At 42.0% G+C, this 23,119-nt stretch overlaps 3 protein-coding genes across 5 annotated transcripts in view; 2 read left to right on the forward strand and 1 right to left on the reverse strand.

The window, feature by feature from the left end:
- Positions 1-5,920, reverse strand: part of cenpp (centromere protein P) — a 55,003-nt gene extending 49,083 nt beyond the window's left edge. Inside the window, exons 1-6 of one of the 2 annotated variants that reach the window (XM_058054637.2) lie at positions 5,846-5,897; positions 5,584-5,662; positions 5,358-5,512; positions 5,125-5,279; positions 4,836-4,924; positions 3,098-3,186 (exon numbers count right to left, since the gene is read on the reverse strand). In XM_058054637.2, the coding sequence (XP_057910620.2) occupies positions 3,098-3,186; positions 4,836-4,924; positions 5,125-5,279; positions 5,358-5,500 (476 nt within the window). In that variant the 5' untranslated portion in view covers positions 5,501-5,512; positions 5,584-5,662; positions 5,846-5,897. Of the gene's footprint in view, positions 1-3,097; positions 3,187-4,835; positions 4,925-5,124; positions 5,280-5,357; positions 5,513-5,583; positions 5,663-5,845 lie in introns of both variants that reach the window. The other variant, XM_058054636.2, reaches the window with a different exon arrangement.
- A 293-nt stretch (positions 5,921-6,213) lies between these two features.
- On the forward strand, positions 6,214-16,119 carry nol8 (nucleolar protein 8). Of its 2 annotated transcripts, XM_078798516.1 has the most exons (19): positions 6,214-6,329; positions 6,697-6,836; positions 6,995-7,057; positions 7,121-7,199; positions 7,280-7,433; positions 7,821-8,110; positions 8,212-8,471; positions 9,446-10,284; positions 10,534-10,953; positions 11,031-11,207; positions 11,276-11,401; positions 11,505-11,610; positions 11,688-11,820; positions 11,977-12,060; positions 12,797-13,101; positions 13,176-13,329; positions 14,910-14,971; positions 15,069-15,151; positions 15,241-16,119. In XM_078798516.1, exons 2-19 carry the CDS (start codon positions 6,716-6,718, stop codon positions 15,298-15,300), a joined length of 3,516 nt encoding a protein of 1,171 aa, XP_078654642.1. In that variant the 5' UTR covers positions 6,214-6,329; positions 6,697-6,715; the 3' UTR covers positions 15,301-16,119. The 2 variants fall into 2 exon arrangements, with proteins under 2 accessions (XP_078654642.1, XP_057911691.2); XM_058055708.2 differs by having other exon boundaries at positions 9,446-10,953.
- Positions 16,120-16,310: 191 nt separating this feature from the next.
- Positions 16,311-22,603, forward strand: gpr37l1a (G protein-coupled receptor 37 like 1a). The gene is made up of 2 exons (XM_058055136.2): positions 16,311-16,995; positions 20,513-22,603. The coding sequence occupies exons 1-2, from the start codon at positions 16,378-16,380 to the stop codon at positions 21,539-21,541; spliced, it is 1,647 nt and encodes a 548-aa protein (XP_057911119.2). The 5' UTR covers positions 16,311-16,377; the 3' UTR covers positions 21,542-22,603.
- The last annotated feature ends 516 nt before the right edge of the window (positions 22,604-23,119 follow it).

Here is a 23,119-nt window from a genome sequence, read left to right on the forward strand (position 1 = left end):
AGTAACAAAATACATACCTTAAAGCAGCAAAGCATTCAACTGCATTCAAAGGTCAAAATGCATGCAGTGTACATAAAATGTGTACATCAGGGGTCTCAAACACGCGGCCCGCGGGCCAAATGTGGCCCACAGGACACTAGTTTGAGGCCCCCCGCCTTGATATGAAAGTTTAATGTTAGTGCGGCCCACGTAAGTTTGATATGGATGCTGTATGGTATCATGTACCCAGAAAAAATTATTACGTTTGATTCATGTTAAAGGTTAAATAATTGTTAATAGTTATCCTCCCTATCCGTGTGGAAGTGGTAAGTTTTTGGCTATTTAAGTTTAAAGGAAATAACTTGAATGCTACCGTTTAGGGTCGCTAGCTCTCTAGTTTGCGAGTTAGCATGTGTCTCAAAACCCTGCAGTTGCGCAATATGTTGTAAATAAAGAGTATAAATGTGACTATAGTCGTGTTTTGTCATGTCTACAGGGCTCTAATAATGCTTTGTTCATTTTAATCTGAAAAAAATAATTTGTCTACCCACCAACTATATGTGGTTTCTTAAGTTTTTATTATTTGGGGTTTTATTATTATTATTATATTTATTTATTTATTACTGATTGATTTTTTTAATTCTTGATTTGTTTATTTATTTTTCATCTTATTTTGTGTAGAAAAATAAAAAGTAAGATATTTGAGAACAGTGGAATATTTTATCAGAGCTTTTCTTGTAGAAAATCGAAACCAAAGCAAAGTTTATTCATTTTTCTGTTTTTAATAAATGCGTTTTTTGTTTGTTTTTTTGGAAAACCTGATGCGGCCCAGTCTCACCCAGACCCGAGCTCCAGTGGCCCCCAAGTAAATTGAGTTTGAGACCCCTGATGTACATAGTGGCAGGTCTGCTCTTTGTGGAAAAAGCACAACACACAAGCAAATTGTGTTGTGACTTAAAGTTAAACAGTTTATTCAACAAAAGCATCACGGTACAATTACGGTGCAAATCAACTACGTGTAAGACTGTAAATCGACACGCACACCGTCAAAATTATTTGTTTATGTCTGTTTGGATTGAGCTTGAAAACAAATACCGCTCAAGACTTTCCTGAATTTTTCCATGGGGGCCTGGGGCTAGACGGCAACTGGGTGAAGTTTCCACAGATTGTTATTCCACCGTGTAGAGCTGATGGAAACATGGCTTCCATATAATGGCTGGAGAGAGTGCCATGGCTCATTGCTGTTTTATTTAAGTGGCGAGGTCTCGCAAGTTGCAATTGATTTGATTTGACACTTTGTGTCTTTATTCTAGGAGCAGTTAAAACATACACGGCGTTAACGCAAATACGTTCCAGTGCAAAAATTGCACTAATAAAAATGGTGAGCTCTCTGCCAGTCTGTTGTGGATCTGGGGTAATTTAAACTGCAAATAACAACGTAAGACTCTGCCATCACTGAATTCTCGCCGCATGACGGTGCCAGCCTGTGAGGGGCTTGGTACAGTATGTGCTGCTGTGACTTCAGACCAGTTTTGGCTTCGCTGTATCAGTTTGGAAAAAAAAAAACTGACAGGATACATCTGACTTTCTTCAACTATAGGCCGGGGGGTGCAAATGGTTTATGGCAGTGATTTTCAACCACCTTGAGAAATTGTCAGGTGTGCGGTGAGCAATTATCCAATATCACTTTTTTATAATTAACATTTATTAATCATCATTTGCAAATATTATGTCAATATCCACGTACGTATACGTGGACCCAAATATTCCAATTGCATTTGGTTTATTTGCTCAAACGGAAAGAATTTAACCTTTGTATACGCCTCATTCCCAAAGAATAGTGGCAATCCGAATGAATATATAATCGGATTAACAGGGATGGAATATTCCTTTCCCCAATCCGACTGAGGTATCTTGTAGCCGCTCAAACGGAAAGTTGTCAGGGTGCGTTTTTCTTCTTCTGTACTTTCGTGTGCTTTCGTGTGCATTAGCGCCATCTGTGGAACAGAATCTAAACACCTTCTATACACCATTCATAAGTCCATAAGTCAAAAGAAAATATACTATATCTATATAAAACGTGTACCGAGTTGAATTATGAAATATTAGCAAGATTGAATTTGATCCTGTCCTGGTTAAATTTATCATATCGCATGCTCAGATATGACGTAACACGCAGCTCCAGACGTTCTACAGTTTTAAAAATGGAGGCACTGGACTGATACGGAAAGTTTGTTTTTGATTCAAACTAATTTCCAAGACTGGACAGACAAAAAACTGGCAATACGGAATTATTCCAACAAGTGAAAGAACAACTCGGGGAAGTCACGTGATGTTGGTGTTTATGTTTTACTGGGCATGCCCTATTGACTATTCTGGTTGATTATAGCGACGCATGTAGACAAGAGATTGGAATATTCCTTTCCATGTATACCATTGTTTCCGGAAAAGTCATTCGGAAAGAGAAAAACTCCTCATGTAAACATGGCTACTGTCGAGTGTCCGTGGTGTAAAGACCGGCAGAGCAATGTAATATCGGTCGGCGTGGCAACACCGAGCTCGTTCCTCCTATAGACTTAGTGATGTTTTCCGTGCCGTGGCTCAAAAAAGGTTGAAAAACACTGGTTTATGGTTCACTTGGCCCCTAACCTCCATTAGACACGAGCACTCCTCTCGAGGCTCATGAGTAAACCGTTTCCAAAATGCACCACATCACTAAATCACAGACTCGGCTTATTAATACCGTGACTAAACCTAGCTTGGTTCATGAAAGATCGATATAAAAGTCTCTTACACATTTGGAGAACGCAGCTTTGTGTCACAGTCATTAGCCACAGTGTTTTTTCCATGTGTTGTTTTCCAGATTTTGCAGACTCGCACCACACAGTCCAGATGTGGCTTGGCCTCAGATACAGAGGCGCATACAACTTCACACATCTGCTATGACTTGCTGAAACGCTCACGGGGGCTGTCACGAGCCTTGAGGTGGTGAAATCGCGACCTTGAAATACACCTTGCTCATCTCGAGGCTGGATCTCCCCTTCCGGCTTTCATGCCTGGATCGTTTGAATGAGGCAGAACTCTGCAAGCAGGAAGTGAACAAAAACACAACGCTCACCCAGAGACGAAGCTGCTGAAGTTCTGAAGGTCCCTGGCATCCATCACCACATTCAGGCTGTTGATGGTCCTCTCTGATTTCTCACCTTCCTGCAATACAAACAAACATTGAATGCAACATCCCAACATCTGTTCCGTAAACTTGGTTGACCTCTGATTTGTTTGGAGTTTGAATTTTTTTTTCCCAGTCGGATATAGAAGTAATCTGTTCCACGGTCAAACTGTTGCCATTATTATTTTATTATCAGGCGTATTGTTTTTGGAAATTTGAAGAGTCCCGTTTCATCCTCATGAAGAAATAAAACACACAAATGTTCCTCCAAACATTGAACTCTTCCTCTAGACAAGTTTTTTAATGTGTTGTGGGAAAAGAGTGTTGGTTAAATTACTAACAAAACATTGAGGTTACTGAAAGATCCATCATGATGTGGCAAAAAAAAAACTCCAACAAAATGTGATTCAAAGCTGTAATAAAAAGGATAGAAAGAGAAGGCGAGTTTGAAAAATTAACGGCACTTTTCCATGTTGCACAGGACCATAATTTATCTTCTTATCAAAACAGGCTTAAGCTTTGGAAGAAATTGATAATGCATCTGTTATGAAGCAGGCTGGAGGACGAGGCAAGTGAAGCAGATGTTCTCGAAACCAGTGCATAGGTCACCGTGCTCAGAAATGGAAAACGGATTAAATTCTACTTTTTTGTGCAATATAATTTTACAGTGAGTGTTATCATTTTTATTTGCTCTCAAGTATTACAGCATGTGAAGCTGAGGTCAGCTGCTGAAGTCATTACTTGAAGTTAATGTGTGTAATCCTCTGCTGCCCCCTCTTGGACGGAATATGTAATGTGAATTGAAAATCTGATGGTTGGCCAACATTTAAAACTTCAATTGTAGTATTTATTTATTCATTCGTTCATTTTCTACCGCTTATCCTCACAAGTGTCGCGGGGGTGCTGGAGCCTATCCCAGTTGTCTTCAGGCGAGAGGTCTGCGCGCTAACCACTCGACCGCCGTGCAGCCTGTATTTATTCATCAATTTGTCATTTACTCCCAGTCTGTGTATCTTAGATTTTTTTGTCCAGAGTTCAGTTTCTTTGTGTTGACATTTTTTTTGTTTTAACTGAGCCACAAAAAAATGCAGGTACATTTTCCATTCATCCATTTTCTATGCCACTTATCCTCACTATGGTCGAGAATTTGATCTGACAAATCTTAAGTAAGTTTGATCAAATCTAGAATTACTACTAAAAGCACCTTCTGAGTGACTAACGACGCTGAGAACACGGTGTGCTGGTAGCATTGCAAGGTTTACAGTGTGTGTAAAGCACTTAATGTATAGTTCCAATCGTGCCTTAGTGTTGTGATGTTTACGAATGAAACCTGTTCTTTTGAACATCTCATTAACATGAACTTTAGGAATCGATGGTTCGAACACACCGAGATGGGACCATCTCGTCTCAACGAAACAAACTCAGACTTATATTTTCCCTGCACTTAACATTTGCGTCGTGTTATTTTATATTTGCTGTATTTTTCTGCCAGACATTGCCGTTCCGTGAAAAAAAAGACCCAAATCACACTGGTCTGTGGTGTAAAAACGGTTGGGGAGCCTGGTCTAAAGGCTTTATCAATGACCGACTGGTTGGTATCGGAATCAGCAGCATAAAACCCTGATTTAAGCCTCCCTGATTATGATTATTATTATTATATACACACTATGGCCTTAGGACGACTCACCTTGACCTCCGAAAGCTGAAACTCAACCTGGAACTCCAACTCTGAGCAACGACCAGAGACACGCATCTGCTGGACCAATTTAGTACTACCTAAAAAGACAAAAAAACAAAACAAAAACAAAACCACGGTCAGAGCTTCACTTGTGTTAAACCGAGTGAGCCCTGTGCCACCGCACTATTTAAGTTAATAACAGTTGGCAGGTGGGGTGGTCATTAATGTAAACATTATACTGTTCACACTAACAGTTGTTTTATCATTTAATTGTTATTTAAAATCAGATTTTCATTACTTCCTTGCACTAAGCCCACAGTGCAGCTGTTTATATTGATGCCATTCATCTGGCTCTGGCGCTGCAGATCTTCCTCCAGGTGCTTCACCTCCTCCTTAAGACTGGACAACACCTCCTCTGCAGTTTCTTGTTGCGTCCGTCCACATACATGTGACCTGTGGAGACAACACTTTTCATGCTTGGGTTTGTTTATCAATTTCTTATGAAGAAAAAAGAAGTGACGTAAAACCTACAAGGCATGTTGCATTGTTTCACTGAAATGGAAAATTAGGCCTTTGTGGGTTTGCCTTTGCCGTTGCAGGTTTGCAACTTCTGCCTGAAGACGCTCAATGTGGTCTTCCAGCAACTTCACCTCCTCAACGTTCTCTTCATTCATCTTGATGTAGACCTGAGAATACCATGTACATTAACAACAACAGACAGGAAATTACGAGATAACTATTAGGAAAATACACTCACTGGTCACTGTATCAAACAATTCGTCCTTACATACATAACTGTCTCATTATCTTTCATATCCACTTCTCATCGCTTTGAGCTAAAATGAGAAAAATGATCAAGCTAAAATTGTGTGATTTACATGGCTAACAATGACTTTACTAACAAAGTTAACAAACGAAACATAAATATCCAACAAGACAAATGGACATTTAACGTGTACAGTGTTTGTACAATATCTTGGCTAATAACGTAAGCATAAAATTAACAAAATTCAGCTTACCAGTAGTTGTTTGACAGACAACAAACGCAGTTTGGAGAATCGCGCCCTTTTGGACGCTACCACTATGTCTATTTCGAAGGGGGAACCGGAAGTGACTTCAAAGTCTCGGCACTCAGCAGAAGTTAAAATTTAGTTTTTAGTCTTAGTTTTTTTAGTTTTAATACGTAAAATTTTACAGCCAGTATTAGTGCCTTATCAACGCCAATCCCTAATTAGACCCTAATTAAAACACTATCCTTGACACGAATTTTAAAAACAGTGTGTCGAAATTGGTTAGCTTAATAATTTAATTAATTTTTTTACACATTTCGATTTGGTGTGGTATATAATAACTTCCGGTTGTTTTCATATTTTTGTGAAAATTTTAAATCAAAACTATCAACGGGGAACTATTGAAATGTAAAGAAACAATAGCGGACAGTAATGACGAGAGGACCGTAGTATCGGATCCATTTAAAGGTGACACCGGTTGGATCCATGTGAGGTAAATATTTCAGGGACTTTCTCTCGCTCTATGAATTACTTCATATGTTTTTTTGTAGAAAATATTACGTCACCGTATATGGGACAAAAGGGTTAAACTTAGTTGTTAGCTGTCTTAGTTTACGTTCAAGTCAAGACGTGTATTAATACACGCATGCGCGGACATATACAGAATGCATGGTGTAGATATTTACTTGATGCTAACCAGGTTGTTAGCTAGCCCCTAAAAGTTATATAACTGTGGCAATTTTACAGTTAGTAGCAAGATATTCTATGGTGTGTGGTTATTAATATCTCATCCTACTTTAAACAGTGTCTTGAGATTGTATGGAGATGCTAACCTGTGTTTTGTGTTTGTGTAATAACAGTGCTGTATTGGCCAGTGAGATGCAACGACTGTATGTCGGCGGGTTGAGCCATACGATCACCCAGAAAGATCTGAAGGATCGATTTGGAAAGTTTGGGGGTGTGGAGGATGTAGAGATCCGGACGAGGAGGGATGATGAGGGTAACAATAACACTGACACCCTGAAAGCCGCAATAAATAACAATGTTTCATGTATATCCTTACAATGAAGGCGCCTCACTTCAAATAATACATATGAAGAAATCCACAATACTGCACTGTAATCACCTACATTTGGTTTAACTATTGTTTCTTTGCAGGTATCCCATACAAAACATTTGCTTATGTCAACATCAATATTTCAGACGCAGATCTGAAGAAATGTAAGTGAATTTAACGGCAAATTCATTTGTTAAGCAAGAAGAAAAGTTTGTTTTCTCCTTCAGGTATGACGGTGTTGAACAAATCCAAATGGAAAGGAGGAACTTTGCAAATTGAGCCAGCAAAGGAGAGCTTTCTGCACAGGTAAAAGTGATCATTGTTCATATCACTGGTCACAGATTCTGGCTTTCATAGTGGACTTATTTATGGCTTTGCTGTTTTAGACTTGCCCTGGAGAGGGAGATGGAGTTTCAGATCCCCAGTCAGAGTGCAGCTGAGAACCATAAACAGAAGGTGCTGGATTCATTCAGCAAAGCCGGCGTCAACGACTTCACCATGAAGGCCGCTGTGCCGGGGACGGAAATACCAGGACACAAGGTCCAATCAACTTTGGGTTTATATGCAGTTTATTATTATTATTATTATTATGTGTAGAATGTCAATGCAAGGAGTATTCCAATATTTTTGTTTACCAAGATGAGCCAAAATGTTAAAAAATGACAATAAGTGTGTCAGTTTTTACTAAATAGCATCATCAATGTTCAACCAAAGGTTACTTAACGCCCAGTTTGGACTGCACTTCCGGAATAACAAACAAAAAACAGACTGTGTACATATATTTATAATGTATATGTTTTGTATTTTTCATTCTTTTTTAATTGATGTGTCTGCACCTACTTCACCAAAACAAATTCCTAGTATGTGTTTGATCATACCTGGCAATAAACCCGATTCTGATTCTGATTCTTAGTCCTCTGTTCTCAGGACTGGGTGGTCAGTAAATTTGGACGAGTCCTCCCCATCATGCAGCTCACGCATCGGAAAGGAAACAAATCCCGAACCCTCAAGTATGACCCGTCCAAGTACAGCCACAACATCCGCAAGTTGGCGCCTCCCGACGAAGACCTTCCCACCCCTGTCGCCCAGCTCACCTGGGAGGTTGACGGGGGAGACGATGACATCAGCAAGAAGAGGCGGGGTGAGTTCCCGGCTTATGAGCCCCCAAGACCCAAGAAGAGTCGGACAGACGTGGCAACACCTGTGAACACAAGCAGGTAACATGATTGTGGGGGTTCTTAGAGGTTCTTAATAGGTCCAGACTCCACAATGTACTAAAGTTTTTACCCCCCTCCCCGCACCCCCTCGATGCTTGTAGACAAGCGGCGCCTGTCTCTGTCACCAAATCAGAGACTCATCAGCTGACCAACGGATTCAAAGCGCCACTCAACCGCAGACAACCACAGAAGAACGGTCCACGTTACGAAGACAGTGATGTGGACTCTGATGAAGACATAAAACATCTGGTAGCGCTTCAGCAGCCTTCCCATCATGCCATGGAGGCGGACTCGCAGGAGGATAACCTGGAAGTGGTGGGATATGATTACTTAGACTTGCAGAAGCAGCAGCAGCATGGAGGTAAATTTTGAATTAAAACTCAACAATGTTTATATTTTGTCGCTTGGAAAAGTACTACATATTACAGTAGGATCATATATTGTGGGATGTTCAATGTTTGTGTACTAGCATTCATTTTCTACCACTTATCCTCACAAGGGTCGCGGGGGTGCTGGAGCCTATCCCAGCTGTCTTCAGGCGAGAGGCGGGGTACACCCTGGACTGTTGGCCAGCCAATCACAGGGCACATATAGACAAACAACCATTCACACTCACATTCATACCTATGGACAATTTGGAGTCGCCAATTAACCTAGCATGCTTGTTATTGGAATAATTTTACTTTATTTTAGTTTTATTGTGTGCGAGATTCATTGTTGTACGTCCCCCCTCAAGTACACATTCATTCATTCATTCATTTTCGAGCGCTTATCCTCACGAGGGTCATGGGTATGCTGGAGCCTATCCCAGGTGTCTTGGGGCGAGAGGCGGGGTACACCCTGGACTGTTGGCCAGCCAATCACAGGGCACATATAGACAAACAACCATTCACACTCACATTCATACCTATGGACAATTTGGAGTCGCCAATTAACCTAGCATGTGGGAGGAAACGCAAGTGGGGAATCAGGTCTCCTAGATGTGCGGCCTAACCACTTGTGCACCATGCAGCCGTTTTTTTTTTTTATCATTCATTCATTTTCTACCGCTTATCCTCACAAGGGTTGCGGGCATGCTGGAGCCTATCCCAAATGTCTTGGGGCGAGAGGCGGGGTACACCCTGGACTGGTGGCCAGCCAATCACAGGGCACATATAGACAAACAACCATTCACACTCACATTCATACCTATGGACCTAAGTTAAGTTTTTTTAAAGCATAACAAGACAATTAGAAGTCTAATAATAATGATGATGATAATTTAAAGCATGTGTGAAATTTGAGTTGTTTTTTTTTTTTAAATGTGTCAGAATTAACATTTTTTGTGAATTCTAGGCAGGTCAGTCAACGAGGAGGAGGATTACGACTCTGCCGACACAGATGAAATCTTCGCTTCAAGGAAACCTTATCTTCCCGCAGTGGAGAAACCTCCTCAGCCAAATGCTGACAACATTCCAGAAAAGGAAGCTGTAAGGATGAAAAACGTGAAGATGAAAAGTCCATATGGGGAGGAAGGGGACACTTCTGGAAAAGCTCAGGGTTCACAGCAGACGCAGAAACAAACACTCAGCTGCAGATCTGATGAGGATGATGAGGACGAGATGGACTCAGATGATTCAGATGATTCAGACTACGAGGCCATGTTTTCCAATGTCACCCATCTGGAGATCTCTATGTCCGATCTTCAGAAGTTAGCCGAGGAATTTCAGGAGATCTCAGAGACTCCAACTCCAAGCATCGCCCCCGCAAAAGTCACACCTGGAAAAGGACTTCCTCCTGCCAAAGGCATCCTACCCGAAGATATTCTAGCCTCGCTAATGAAGGAGGACAACAGCAGGGATGAACAGAAGCCAAAAAGGAAGACGCTGCTGCCTGCTTTTCAGGGGACCAGAACCCTAACTGACACGTGTCACATGACCAAAAGTACTCAAATACAAGCTCCTGATCTTAAACACGTGTCGGAGTCTGAAAGTGCTGAGTCGGACGAGGAGGACAAAACTTTTCATACTCTGAAATTTTTACAAACGGCTTCACCTTGTACAGATTCAGAAAAAACTGAGACCTGCTCCGCCTTGAGTAAGGATGAAGGTGAAAAGGAAGTACGAAGGCCAAAGGCCAGTCAGCCGAATCAGACATCTTCATCCTTTCCTGAAGATGATGTTTCACACCTTGAGGAGGAGGAGGAAAGTGAAGAAGAAGAGGAGGAGGAAAGTGAAGAAGAAGAAGAGGAGGAGGAGGAGGAATGCAAAGTTCTCTGTCATCTCCAGCTAAGCGCTCAGAAGGAAGAAGAGCGACAGAAGAAGGCCAACACGAGAAGGCTGGCCGCAGTCCAGCAGAGACAAAAGGAAGCTGAAGAGCAGAAGAAGCTCATCCAGGGGGCGCTAGCATCTTCATCCTTTCCTGAAGATGATCTTTCACACCTTGAGGAGGAGGAAAGTGAAGAAGAAGAAGAGGAGGAGGAAAGCAAAGTTTGTCATCTCCAGCTAAGCGCTCAGAAGGAAGAAGAGCGACAGAAGAAGGCCAACACGAGGAGGCTGGCCGCAGTCCAGCAGAGACAAAAGGAAGCTGAAGAGCAGAAGAAGCTCATCCAGGGGACGCTAGCATCTTCATCCTTTCCTGAAGATGATGTTTCACACCTTGAGGAGTCGGAGGAGGAAAGTGATGAAGAAGAAGAAGAAGAGGAGGAGGAGCAAAGCAAAGTTTTCTGTCATCTCCAGCTAAGCGCTCAGGAGGAAGAAGAGCGACAGAAGAAGGCCAACACGAGGAGGCTGGCCGCGGTCCAGCAGAGACAAAAGGAAGCCGAAGAGCAGAAGAAGCTCATCCAGGGGGCGCTAGCCAATGTGGTAAGAGCTTTTCTTCATGCCACTCACGATTCCAAGCACAAAACGTTTCATCTCTTCTTGTCATTTCTATCAATTAGGACACTCTTCCTAAAAGAACAGGAAAACACGTCGTCTTTGACTCGGAGGATGATGATGATGACCAGACAGTGGTCATGGCGTCTAAAAAGTCACTGCTCCAGGACAGCCAATCAGAGGCGGTGGCCTCAGGCGGTGAGGATAAATCAGCCGGTGACAGCGGACCAATCAAAGCGAAGGTAAGTTAGGTTGAACTTCTTAGCGATGTATGCAAATTAGACTGATTTGTGTGTGTGTGTGTGTGCAGGAGCATCTGAAACAGTCGGGCCCTCAGCTGTTCAGCAGCAGTGAAGACGAGGAGGATGACGAGGAACAAGACGATGAGACCAGGTTTGACCTCAGGCCTCAGTTTGAAGGTCAAGCTGGACAAAAGGTGACAAGTTCTTTCCATTGCCTGGTGCTAAAAATGGGACTGTTCATGGACATCTTCATCAAGATCCTAAACAGTGCTGTAATTTCACGTGTGTGTGGTTTAGCTAATGGAGCTGCAGTCTCGCTTTGGGACAGACGAGCGTTTCCGGATGGACTCTCGCTTCCTGGAAGAGGAGGAGGTAGAGAACGACGACAACAAGGAAGAACCAGGTTAGGCTAGTTCAGATGAAAGGTACGGTGAATGTCTGTCTGTTTTTTGGACGATTAAGTGGATGTTAATGTTTCAGAGGGGACGACCGGCCCGGTCAATGATGACGAGGCTCTGCAGGAGGAGAGGAAGAGAACCATCTCCATCTTGTACAACGTTCTGGGACAACAACCCACCACTGGAAAAACAGCCAGTAAAGCCAAGACCTTCAGGTCAGCATCACACATAAAATGAACACTGGTGGTTTTCTAGTGAGACCAGTCCAGGGTTTACCCCGCATCTCACCCAAAGACAGCTGAGATAGGCACCAGCATCCACGTGATTGATGGATTGATTGATATTCTAATGTGGGGAAAATGTGTTGGCAGGGACGTGTCAGCGCTCCACTACGACCCCAGCAAAGAGGAGCACGCCACCTTTGAGACCAAAACAGACGTTCCCAAGAAGGAGAGGTAGGAATCTGCCTTGGTTAGGTTTTTTTCAAATGTCCTGAAAGGATTTTACATCCACCCTTTTACCGTTCCTACACCCACACACATGCATTAGTTTGGTTCGTTCCAGAAGGTCTGACTCTGAACCGAAACGGACACTAACCGGATTGATTTTTTCCTTTTAAGAAATAATGTAAATCCATTCCAGAAAATCCAAAAATATAAATATATATAATATGCTAACAGGAGAATGCACGCAAACCAAGACATAATTGTGGTGTCAATTTTGGACAAAAATCATGTTAACCAGGGCAGATGCTAACAAAGGTTCCACTATAATAGTGATTAGGCAAAGTTTAGCCACAAACTTAAGCTATAATTGAATGTATAGCTTGTATAGAATGTATAGATGTGATTTGTGATCTCATTCACAATTTTTGCATTTTTTTATGTTCTCAAATTGAAGTTGTTTTTGCAGTGTATTGTAATTCACACTAACGCCAACAGAGGCCGCTATTACGCTATTACTTAGCTTGAGCTAACAATAGTGAGGAAAACCCGCCCTGTTCAGGTTTATAATTTGCTACATTTAAGTATGCTGAGAAATACACTACAAAACAAGTATATTTACCTTAAATTATAATAATTACTATAATATATAAATATAATAAATCATGCAACCTCCTCATTAGTCATTATACTGTTTTTAAAGTGTGATAGCTTAGACTGTGTTTTGTTTCCTCTGTGCTCTTCACAGCAAGTCAGCCCGTAGAAAGAAGAAGGAAGAGGCTCAGAAGCTTCCAGAAGTTTCCAAGGAGATCTATTACGACGTAACCGGCGACCTGAAGGCCATGTTTGGTCAAACGAAGGATAACAAGGAGTCAGAGGAAGTGAAGACGAACTGGGACCAAGTAGAGGAAGATGTCGCGGCAGGAGAAGATGAAGAGCAGCCCGCACCCCTGACATCTCTATTCAGTGATGCCAGCGCAGGAAGGGAGGAGCCTTCCGGATTCAGCTTCTCCTTCTTTGGCAACGACACAGAGGCAGAAAGTGAAAACGCAGGTGGATCATCGCCACACTAGGATGACGATTTAAGACTTTTTAAATGTTTACTGTATGTCTGATGTATGTGCCAGCTGAGTATAAGGTGGAGAGCATCCAGGCTGCAAAGGTGCCATGGCAACAAGATCCCCGTTTACAAGATAGCAGCTCAGAGGAGGACGAGGTGGAGGAGGAAGAAGATGACGAAAAAGAGGAGGAGAAAAACACATCTGCACCTAAAAACAACCAGTGAGGAAAAACTACTATTACTTTTCACCACAACAACAGTATGACATCCCATAGTATATATGAGATATGCCATGTATGAGAAAATGCAAGTTTAATGGCATACAGCCATCTGCCACCATACATTTCAGACAGTTGCCTTGTTCGTATTCCACATACAGATTCATCCCTCGTTTATTGTGGTTAATTAGTTCCAGACCCGATTGTGATAAGTCTGTAAAGTAGTTAAATCCAGTTTTGAACATTATTGGAGCTCTCAACATAAAATAACATGTTTTATTTTTATATGTATATGTATATATATATATAAAATGCATTTTTGGCCTTGTGCGACTTATACTCCGGAGTGACTTATAGTCCAGAAAATACGGTATATTATATATATATATATATATATATATATATTTTTTTTTTTTTTTACCTTGTGGGACTTATACTCCGAAGTGACTTATAGTCCATAAAAAATGGTATATATATATATATATATATTATTTATTTATTTATTTATTTATTGCCTTGTGCGACTTATACTCCGGAGTGATTTATAGTCAAGAAAATACGGTAATATATATAATTGGACACCAGAAAATACAGTATATATATATATATATATATAAATAATACGGTATAAATACGGTATATTTTTTGTATTTTACCGTATTTTCTGTATATATATATATATATATATATAATATAATACGGTATATTTATATATATAAAAAATACGGTATAAATACGGTATATTTCTATATATATTCTATATATATACAGAAAATACGGTAAATATACCGTATTTTTACCGTATTTTTTATATATATATAAATTACCGTATTTTCTGGACTATAAGTCACTCCGGAGTATAAGTCTTTTTTGTATTTTACTGTATTTTCTGTATATATATATATATATATATATATATATATATATATGGACTATAAATCACTCCGGAGTATAAGTCGCACAAGGCAAAATATATATATATATATATATATATATATAATATACCGTATTTTACCGTATTTTCTGGACTATAAGTCACTTCGGAGTATAAGTCGCACAAGGTCAAAAAAAAAAAATATATATATATATATATAATATACCGTATTTTCTGGACTATAAGTCACTCTGGAGTATAAGTCTTACAAGGCCAAAAATGCATAATTATGTAGAAAAAAACATAAGTCGCACTGGAGTATAAGTCACATTTTTTGCAGGTAATTTATTTTCCAAACTACTTGACCAAAACAGACATTACATCCTCTTGGAAGGCAAGTTCTAACAATAAAAGAATAGAGAACAGGCTGAATAGGTGTAAGATATGCTAACACAATGCTTATTCAGCTACACAAAAAATAAACATGAACAGAAAAGGTGTCCAGTGTTTATGTAACATAAACACTTTTTTCATTTATAAGTCGCTCTGGAGTATAAGTCGCAGGAACAGCCAACCTATGAAAAAAAGTGCGACTTATAGTCCGGAAAATACAGTGTATATATATATATATATATATATATATATAGCTCAATAAGAAACCTTTAGCCTAATATTGGACTGTTACTGAAAAGACTTTTTCTGTCGACAGAGTGGAAACAGCTCCCAGGAAGGACCTGTTCTTCTTCCACCTCAATGACATCAGATTGTTAGGTATGATCGAAGCCATTAGAGTATGTTTAGCAGCCTTTTGAGATCGTTTACCCTTCGTTAGTGTATGTGTGATGTTATCTTTCAACATCTCCATCAGAGGGCCCCAGGTGGTTCTGTCGTTCTTCTCAGCTGGAGGAGGAGCGAGAGCAGTGGGAGGAGAGGAGGATGGCGCTCAAAGAGGTGCATCACTCTGCATGGATAGAAACATGAGCACAACAAATACTTTGACTGTATAATAACACCCAGGTTTTTTTTTTTTTAATCCTCAGGAGTACCACAAGAAACACAAGGATGCATGCAGGAAGCTCAAATCCTCCCAAAAGAGTTAAAGAGGTTCTTGTTGTGTTTGAACATAACTTCAGAATCATGTATGCACAAATGAACAATGTGTGAATAAATTAAGTTTATTATACTAAATGCTATTACATAATGATCCTTCAGCTACAGGGAACACAAACTTTTTAGCGTCCTGAAATGATGAAAGAAATAACACATTATATCACATTTTCTTGAGCTGTTAACTTATCTTTTAAGCTGTCTTTTGTTGCTTGTCGTCCTTCAAAGTTTCAACCACAATCTTCACTGTTTTGTTTGTGCCACCAACCATTTTAATTGTGTTTCTGATTATATCATGCATGTTGTCAATGTTTTGTTCTGATTAATAGGTTCACAAATATGGAAGCCAGCTTCCGTTACTGGACAAAAAAAGGTTGTCCCAATGGTAAGTCATAATTATGAGATAAGAAAGTCGAAATTAGGACACAAGAAAGTCAAAATTGTGAGATAAAAAAAAAGTGGAAATTATTGGATGCAGACTGCGCATGTGCCATAGGTCCCGCCTTCTTCACTTGGCAAAAATGGCGACACAATTGTGTGTGGATATACGATGTGTCATTTGTAAAACTCTAACTACGTTTGCTACAAGTGTAATGAATTGTCCGCGGTTGTATTCTTATTGAGTAGTATACCCACCTTGCTGTGTGTCGCCATTTTTGCCAAGTGAAGAAGGCGGCACCTGTGGCACATGCGCAGTTTCCATCTAATAATTTACACTTTTTTATCGCGTAATTTTGACTTTTTTCAGTGGCGGAAACGGACTTCCATACACATACTTGATATTTTTCCTGCATTATTGTCAGGCACGCTATAAAATGTGAATAAAAAATTCATTTCAACTTGTGCGCCGCGCTTGCCCCACTTCCTGGTGTCATATTTTGAAAGGGTCAACCGGAAGCGTAGCTCTGCCGTGTGGTATGCTAACATCGCACTCAAGTAATGAACAACTTCATAACTTCAGCATCAGCACCACAAGAAGGTCACACTTTATGGGTATTCGATGTGAAAAGTTACTTTTTACGAGAGCACATGTCTTAGCAAGGGACTGTTAAATAGATAAACGCTAAAAAATGAGCCGAGTTATCTTTGCTTTGCTTCTTTTGGTTTGTTCAGTGGAGCTCCGCAGCCATGTCCGACTCCCTCACCCGTCAGCCGGCGAACAGGATGCTTTGGATCCGCTGGTCAAGGACGAGGCTCCTCTAGATGATGATGATGATGATGAGAGTTTAGAAGCACCGGAATTGAGTCGAGCTTCCCGCGGGGCTAAAGACGGAACTTCCAGAAGACGAGATCACAGCCACCAGCGACCTCATGAAGACCCGAGCGGATACTTCACCACACCTCGGGTCCACCACCGCACCACCGCCCTTCGGGGTAACATGTCATCCGGCCGGGGTACCGGGATGCTTAACCCGCTGTTCCCGGTCACGGACGGCTCTTACTGGGCCTACGCGGTGATGCTGCTGGCCTTGGTGCTCTTCTCCGTGGGCATGGTGGGCAACCTGGCCGTCATGTGTACGGTGTGGCATAATGTTTACCTGAAGACCGCTTGGAACTGCATCCTAGCCGGACTGGCCCTTGTCGACTTCCTGGTGCTGTTCTTCTGCTTACCTGTGGTCGTCTTCCATGAGCTCACCTTCAAGAGGTTGCTAGGAGACGTTTCCTGTCGCCTCGTGCCCTACCTGGAGGTCAGTGACGTTATCATCCATTAACTTATTGATATTATTATTATTATTATTATTGATATTGGGGACGAAATTTGAAACATTTCTCAAATGACTTATGTTATGCATGTTATGGTTATTATTCAACTTTCATTCATTCAAAACACTAAAATTAATAACATTACAGCCCCAATATACAACATAAGGTGGCCAGAAATATTTCAATATTGAACAAAGCAAAATTTGTTCTCAATCAGAAATCACTCCACACTCTTTATTGCTCTCTGGTTCTACCATATCTTACTTATTGTGTGGAAATATGAGCTAATAACTATAAAAGCAATCTTCACTCGCTAAATGTACTGCAAAAAAGGTCAGTAAGGATAATTCATAATGCCGCCTACAGAGAACTTACTAACTCCTTATTTCTAAAATCACAAATACTTCAACTTGCTGATATAGTTCATCTTCAAACAGATAAAATAATGCATAAGGCTAAAAACAACCAATTAGTTAAAAATGTTATCCAATACTACATTTGAAACACTTAGTATATGCTAGGACTACGTTAAAAAGCCATAGCCTTTCAGTATGTGGAATCAAACTATGGGATGGATTGAGTAAGGAAATCAAACAATGCACAACGATGAGCCAATTCAAGAAACAATACAAGCAGTTGATGTTTGCTAAATACAAGGATGAAGAGTCTTGAACCAGTCATGATGTGCTATATATATCACTATATTGACACTTACTATGGTACCCATTATGGCATTGGATGCTCATATCACCTTGTACTTCGGTACGTGACAAAAAAAACTTGAACTATATTAGGAAAGCAGGAAGTGAACAAAAGTAACAGTTACTGATTGTAAAACTACCAGATGGAGGGGTCGGATTTAATAAGCTTTGCTTCTTCCTACTCCTTTTGGACATGTGGAACTGTGGTACGTGTCCAAAAAAAACCTAAACTATATTAGGAAAGCAGGAAGTGAACAAATGTAACAATTACTGATTGTAAAAGTACCAGATGGAGGGGTAGGATTTAATAAGCTTTGCTTCTTCCTACTCCTTTTGGACATGTGGAACTGTGGTACGTGTCCAAAAAAAAAAAACTTGAACTATATTAGGAAAGCAGGAAGTGAACAAATGTAACAGTTAGTGATTGTAAAAGTGCCAAATGGAGGGGTAGGATTTAATAAGCTTTGCTTCTTCCTACTCCTTTTGGACATGTGGAACTGTGGTATGTGACAAAAAAAAACTTGAACTATATTAGGAAAGCAGGAAGTGAACAAATGTAACAGTTACTAATTGTAAAAGTACCAGATGGAGGGGTAGGATTTAATAAGCTTTGCTTCTTCCTACTCCTTTTGGACATGTGGAACTGTGGTCCGTGTCCAAAAAAAAAACTTGAACTATATTAGGAAAGCAGGAAGTGAACAAATGTAACAGTTACTGATTGTAAAACTACCAGATGGAGGGGTCGGATTTAATAAGTTTTGCTTCTTCCTGCTCCTTTTGGACATGTGGAACTGTGAACTGATTATGGGATGCATTCAATTGTAATCTGATGCATGTTCAAATGAAATTAAATTACCATTACCATTTAATGAGAAAAAAGTTGGAAAATTTCCATTGGGAATAGAAGACGATTGCCAATGGACTGGAATTGCAAGCAATGTTTATTGCTTGAATGAAATAAATTGAATGAAGTACTCAAGAAAGATATTTTAAAATGGTATTTCAAAACACAAATTACCGTGTTTTGTATTTTCTTTCACATTTGTACAGATTGTGTTTACATTCAATAAGCGTGCCTTTGAGGACTGTTTAGTCTTCTTTTAAAGGAGCTTTTTAATCCCAAAGAAGAGGCAGCCTTCCGTCCCCTCCTCCACTGCTCACTTTGAGGTTCGCTAAGTTCACGGAAGGCAAATTTCCCTAGAAACACCTCACAGGATTTATTTGTACCCCCCAAAAGGTCACCTGCAAAACCACTATGTTATTGTGGATTTATGTTTTTTTACCCACTGGGCCATGTAGTATTTAGCTTTGTTGATGCTAATCAAAGTCTAAACTTCTTTCTCACTAATGAATGTTTGTTCATCAGAGTGTTTAAAGCCGATGGAGGCTGGCAGCTTTGGCCGCTCTGTTAGTTCAGGCATTTTCATGCTAATTAGATCTCTCTGTTAATTATCTTAAGTTGTGTCTCAGCTGTTGGAGGTCGTTAAGTACTCAAAGAGGGAGGGAGGACAAGTGCGGGCTAATGATAGTCTGTGTTTCTGGCCCAGACCGCAGACTTAAAACACGCACAATTGTGTGACAGCATTAACGGCCCTCTGTTCCTTTTCCGGGCGGCACGGCGGTTTTGTGGTGAGCACGCAGACCTCACAGCTAGGACACCAGGGTTCAATTCCACTCTCGGTCATCTCTGTGTGGAGTTTGCACGTTCTCCCCGTGCATGCCTGGGTACTCCGGTTTACTCCGGTTTCCTCCCACATTCCAAAAACATGCTAGGTTAATTGGCGACTCCAAATTGTCCATAGGTATGAATGTGAGTGTGAATGGTTGTTTGTCTATATGTGCCCTGTGATTGGCTGGCCACCAGTCCAGGGTGTACCCCGCCTCTCGCCTGAAGACAGCTGGGATAGGCTCCAGCACCCCCCGCGAGGCCCAATTTGTGTACATGTGACTAATAACTACCCATAGCCACCCATGTAGAGCAAGTGATTAACACAGAGGCCCCACAGCGAGGAAACCCGAGTTCAATTCCACCCTCTGTGTGGGTTTTCTCCGGGTACTCCGGTTTCCTCCCACATTCCAAAAACATGCTAGGTTAATTAGTGACTCCAAATTGTCCATAGGTATGAATGTGAGTGTGAATGGTTGTTTGTCTATATGTGCCCTGTGATTGGCTGGCCACCAGTCCAGAGTGTACCCCGCCTCTCGGCTGAAGACAGCTGGGATAAGCTCCAGCACCCCCGCGACCCTCGTGAGGAAAAGCGGTAGAAAATGAATAAATGAATGAATGAGTAATTAAAGTCGCAGGCCACACAGCTAGGAGACCCGAGTTCGATTCCACTCTCGGGCATCTCTGTGTGGAGTTTGAATGTTCTCCCCGTGCATGTGTGGGTTTTCTCCGGGTACTCCGGTTTTCTCCCACATTCCAAAAACATGCTAGGTTAATTGGTGACTCCAAATTGTCCATAGGTATGAATGTGAGTGTGAATGGTTGTTTGTCTATATGTGCCCTGTGATTGGCTGGCCACCAGTCCAGGGTGTACCCCGCCTCTCAACTATAGACAACTGGGATAGGCTCCAGAATCACTCGCGACCCTCGTGAGGAAAAAGCGGTAGAAAATGAATTAATGTTCCTTTTCCTGCGGCTCCGTTTGTTTCATAGTCGTTTAAATAAAGTTTGATTATTTGTACAGATTCTCAACTTGTTCTATACTATGTTCTTTGTATCTTTATGTGTTTTGATGGAACACTTTGATGTGTTGGTTATAAGTCAGTAATTGATTACTTCATCCTGTTCTGTCAGGTGACCTCTCTGGGTGTGGCCACCTTCAGCCTTTGCGCTTTGAGTATTGATCGTTTTCATGCCGCCACCGGACCCGGACCCCTGCACACGTCCAGGGTAGAACCCTGCCGTTCCATCCTCTCCAAGCTGTCCGTCATCTGGCTGGGCTCCTTAGTGCTGGCTGCCCCTGAGCTGCTCTTATGGCAGCTGCTCCAGGAGGCAGTCAGTCTGCCGAGCGCCACCACCACCACCACCGCCGCCGCCGCCGCCGCCCCTCAGCGGGGTCAGGTGGGTGGCTCCCTGGCGGCGGCTTTCCACGTACGATCAGATGCCTTAGTGGTGGATATGTGTGTCCGTGAGCCGTCTGAAGCGTTGCCGGAGAGCGTGTACGCCCTGGTGCTGACCTACCATCAGGCTCGCATGTGGTGGATGTTTGGATGCTACATCTGCCTGCCCTTGCTCTTCACTCTGGCCTGCGACTTGGTCACCAAGCAGGTGTCGGCGCCCAATCCCGTTAAGACGGCAAGCAGACGCTCATCATCATCATCGTCGTCCTGTGCTTCATCTTCCTCCCCAACAACAACAACAACAACAACGAAGAAGAAGAAGAAGCAGCATGAGCGTCAACAGAGGCTGCGCTCCACCGTCATGGCGCTGATTGCTTTGTATGTTACGTGTAATTTACCAGAGAGCGTATGTAACATCATTCTCGCTTACGTCTCGGTCCCGACCGTGGTTCTGTCAGCGCTCGGCCTTGTGGGACAGTTTTTCTTGTTTATACGTTGCTCGGCGACGCCGGTGCTGCTGCTGTGCTTGTGTCGATCGCTTGGCCAGGCCTTCATGGATTGCTGCTGCTGCTGCTGCGACGAGTGCCTCCCTGACGCCTACTCTTCCGCCTCCACCGCCACCACCTCCGCGCTCTCATCGCCTACGCCTCACTCGCCATCGCCATCGTCCCTGTCGCCTTCGAGCAAGGATGAGACGGTGAAGGTAGAAGTAATCTACGATCGAGCCAAAGACTCCTCAGCAGCCATTGGGACGCCATGCTGAGTTCAACCAATGCCTTCATTCAGGTTTCGCACTCCAGACCAATAGAGGGCGCTGTACAACCGGGTCATAAATCTCTTGAAGAAGGAAACAGTCAAAGTTGAAATGGGTTTGATGCTGCTGTGTGGATTGTTATGAGATACCTCCTCCATAAAGGACTGGGATCATTAGCAATTAGCAATTAGCAATTAGCAATTAGAAGTGACATGGAATCCTACACTGGAAGCTTTATTCCAAGAAGCTGTGAACATTCATCTACTCATACTTCCGGAAACATTACCACTATATTCCTCATCTCCACACGTTGACGTTCACGAATTCTATATTAAATACTATTAAAAACAATAGTAAATAAAGTCGCAGGGCACGCAGCTAGGAGACCCTAGTTCGATTCCACCCTCGGGCATCTCTGTATGGAGTTTGAATGTTCTCCCCGGTTTGTTCCCACATTCCAAAAACATGCTAGGTTAATTAGCGACTCCAAATTGTCCATAGGTATGAATGTGAGTGTGAATGGTTGTTTGTCTATATGTGCCCTGTGATTGGCTGGCCACCAGTCCAGGGTGTACCCTGCCTCTTGCCTGAAGACAGCTGGGATAGGCTCCAGCACCCCCGCAGCCCTCTTGAGGAAAAGCGGTAGAAAATTAATGAATGAATAAATAAGTAATTAAAGTCGCAGGCCACACAGCTAGGAGACCCGAGTTCGATTCCACTCTCTTGCATCTCTGTGTTGAGTTTCCATGTTCTTCCCGTGCATGCGTGGGTTTTCTCCGGGTACTCCGGTTCCCTCCCGCATTCCAAAAACATGCTAGGTTAATTAGCGACTCCAAATTGTCCATAGGTATGAATGTGAGTGTGAATGGTTGTTTGTCTATATGTGCCCTGTGATTGGCTGGCCACCAGTCCAGGGTGTACCCTGCCTCTTGCCTGAAAACAGCTGGGATAGGCTCGACCACCCTCCGCAACCCTCTTGAGGAAAAGCGGTAGAAAATGAATGAATGACTGAATGAGTAATTAAAGTCGCAGGCCACACAGCTAGGAGACCCGAGTTCGATTCCACCCTCAGGCATCTCTTTGTGGAGGTTGCATGTTTTCCCCGTGCATGTTGGGTTTTCTCCGGGTACTCCGGTTTCCTCCCACATTCCAAAAACATGCTAGGTTAATTAGCGACTCCAAATTGTCCATAGGTATGAATGTGAGTGTGAATGGTTGTTTGTCTATATGTGCCCTATGATTGGCTGGCCACCAGTCCAGGGTGTACCCAACCCCACCTCTCACCCAAAGACAGCTGGGATAGGCTCCAGCACCCTCTGCGACCCTCTTGAGGATAAGCGGTAGAAAAAAGAATGAATGAGTAAATAAAGTAGAAACCCTCTCATCCTGAGGTTCAGAGGTAAATAACTTCACGTTCAAAGCGTATGAAAACAAAATCAGGATTCTTGTTGTGAAAATACTGTACATCAACCACATGAAAACAAACTCAAATTGTAACAGTTTTTGATATGCTAACTTCACCAGCCCGGGGAACCTCACTCCATACTATGATATTCCAGTATCTGAAAATAGACTTAGTAGTTTTGC

This window comes from Doryrhamphus excisus, linkage group LG18 (assembly GCF_037039965.1).
Source record: "Doryrhamphus excisus strain RoL-2023G ecotype Guam linkage group LG18, RoL_Dexc_Guam_v1.1, whole genome shotgun sequence".
Taxonomy (NCBI): Eukaryota; Metazoa; Chordata; class Actinopteri; order Syngnathiformes; family Syngnathidae; genus Doryrhamphus; species Doryrhamphus excisus.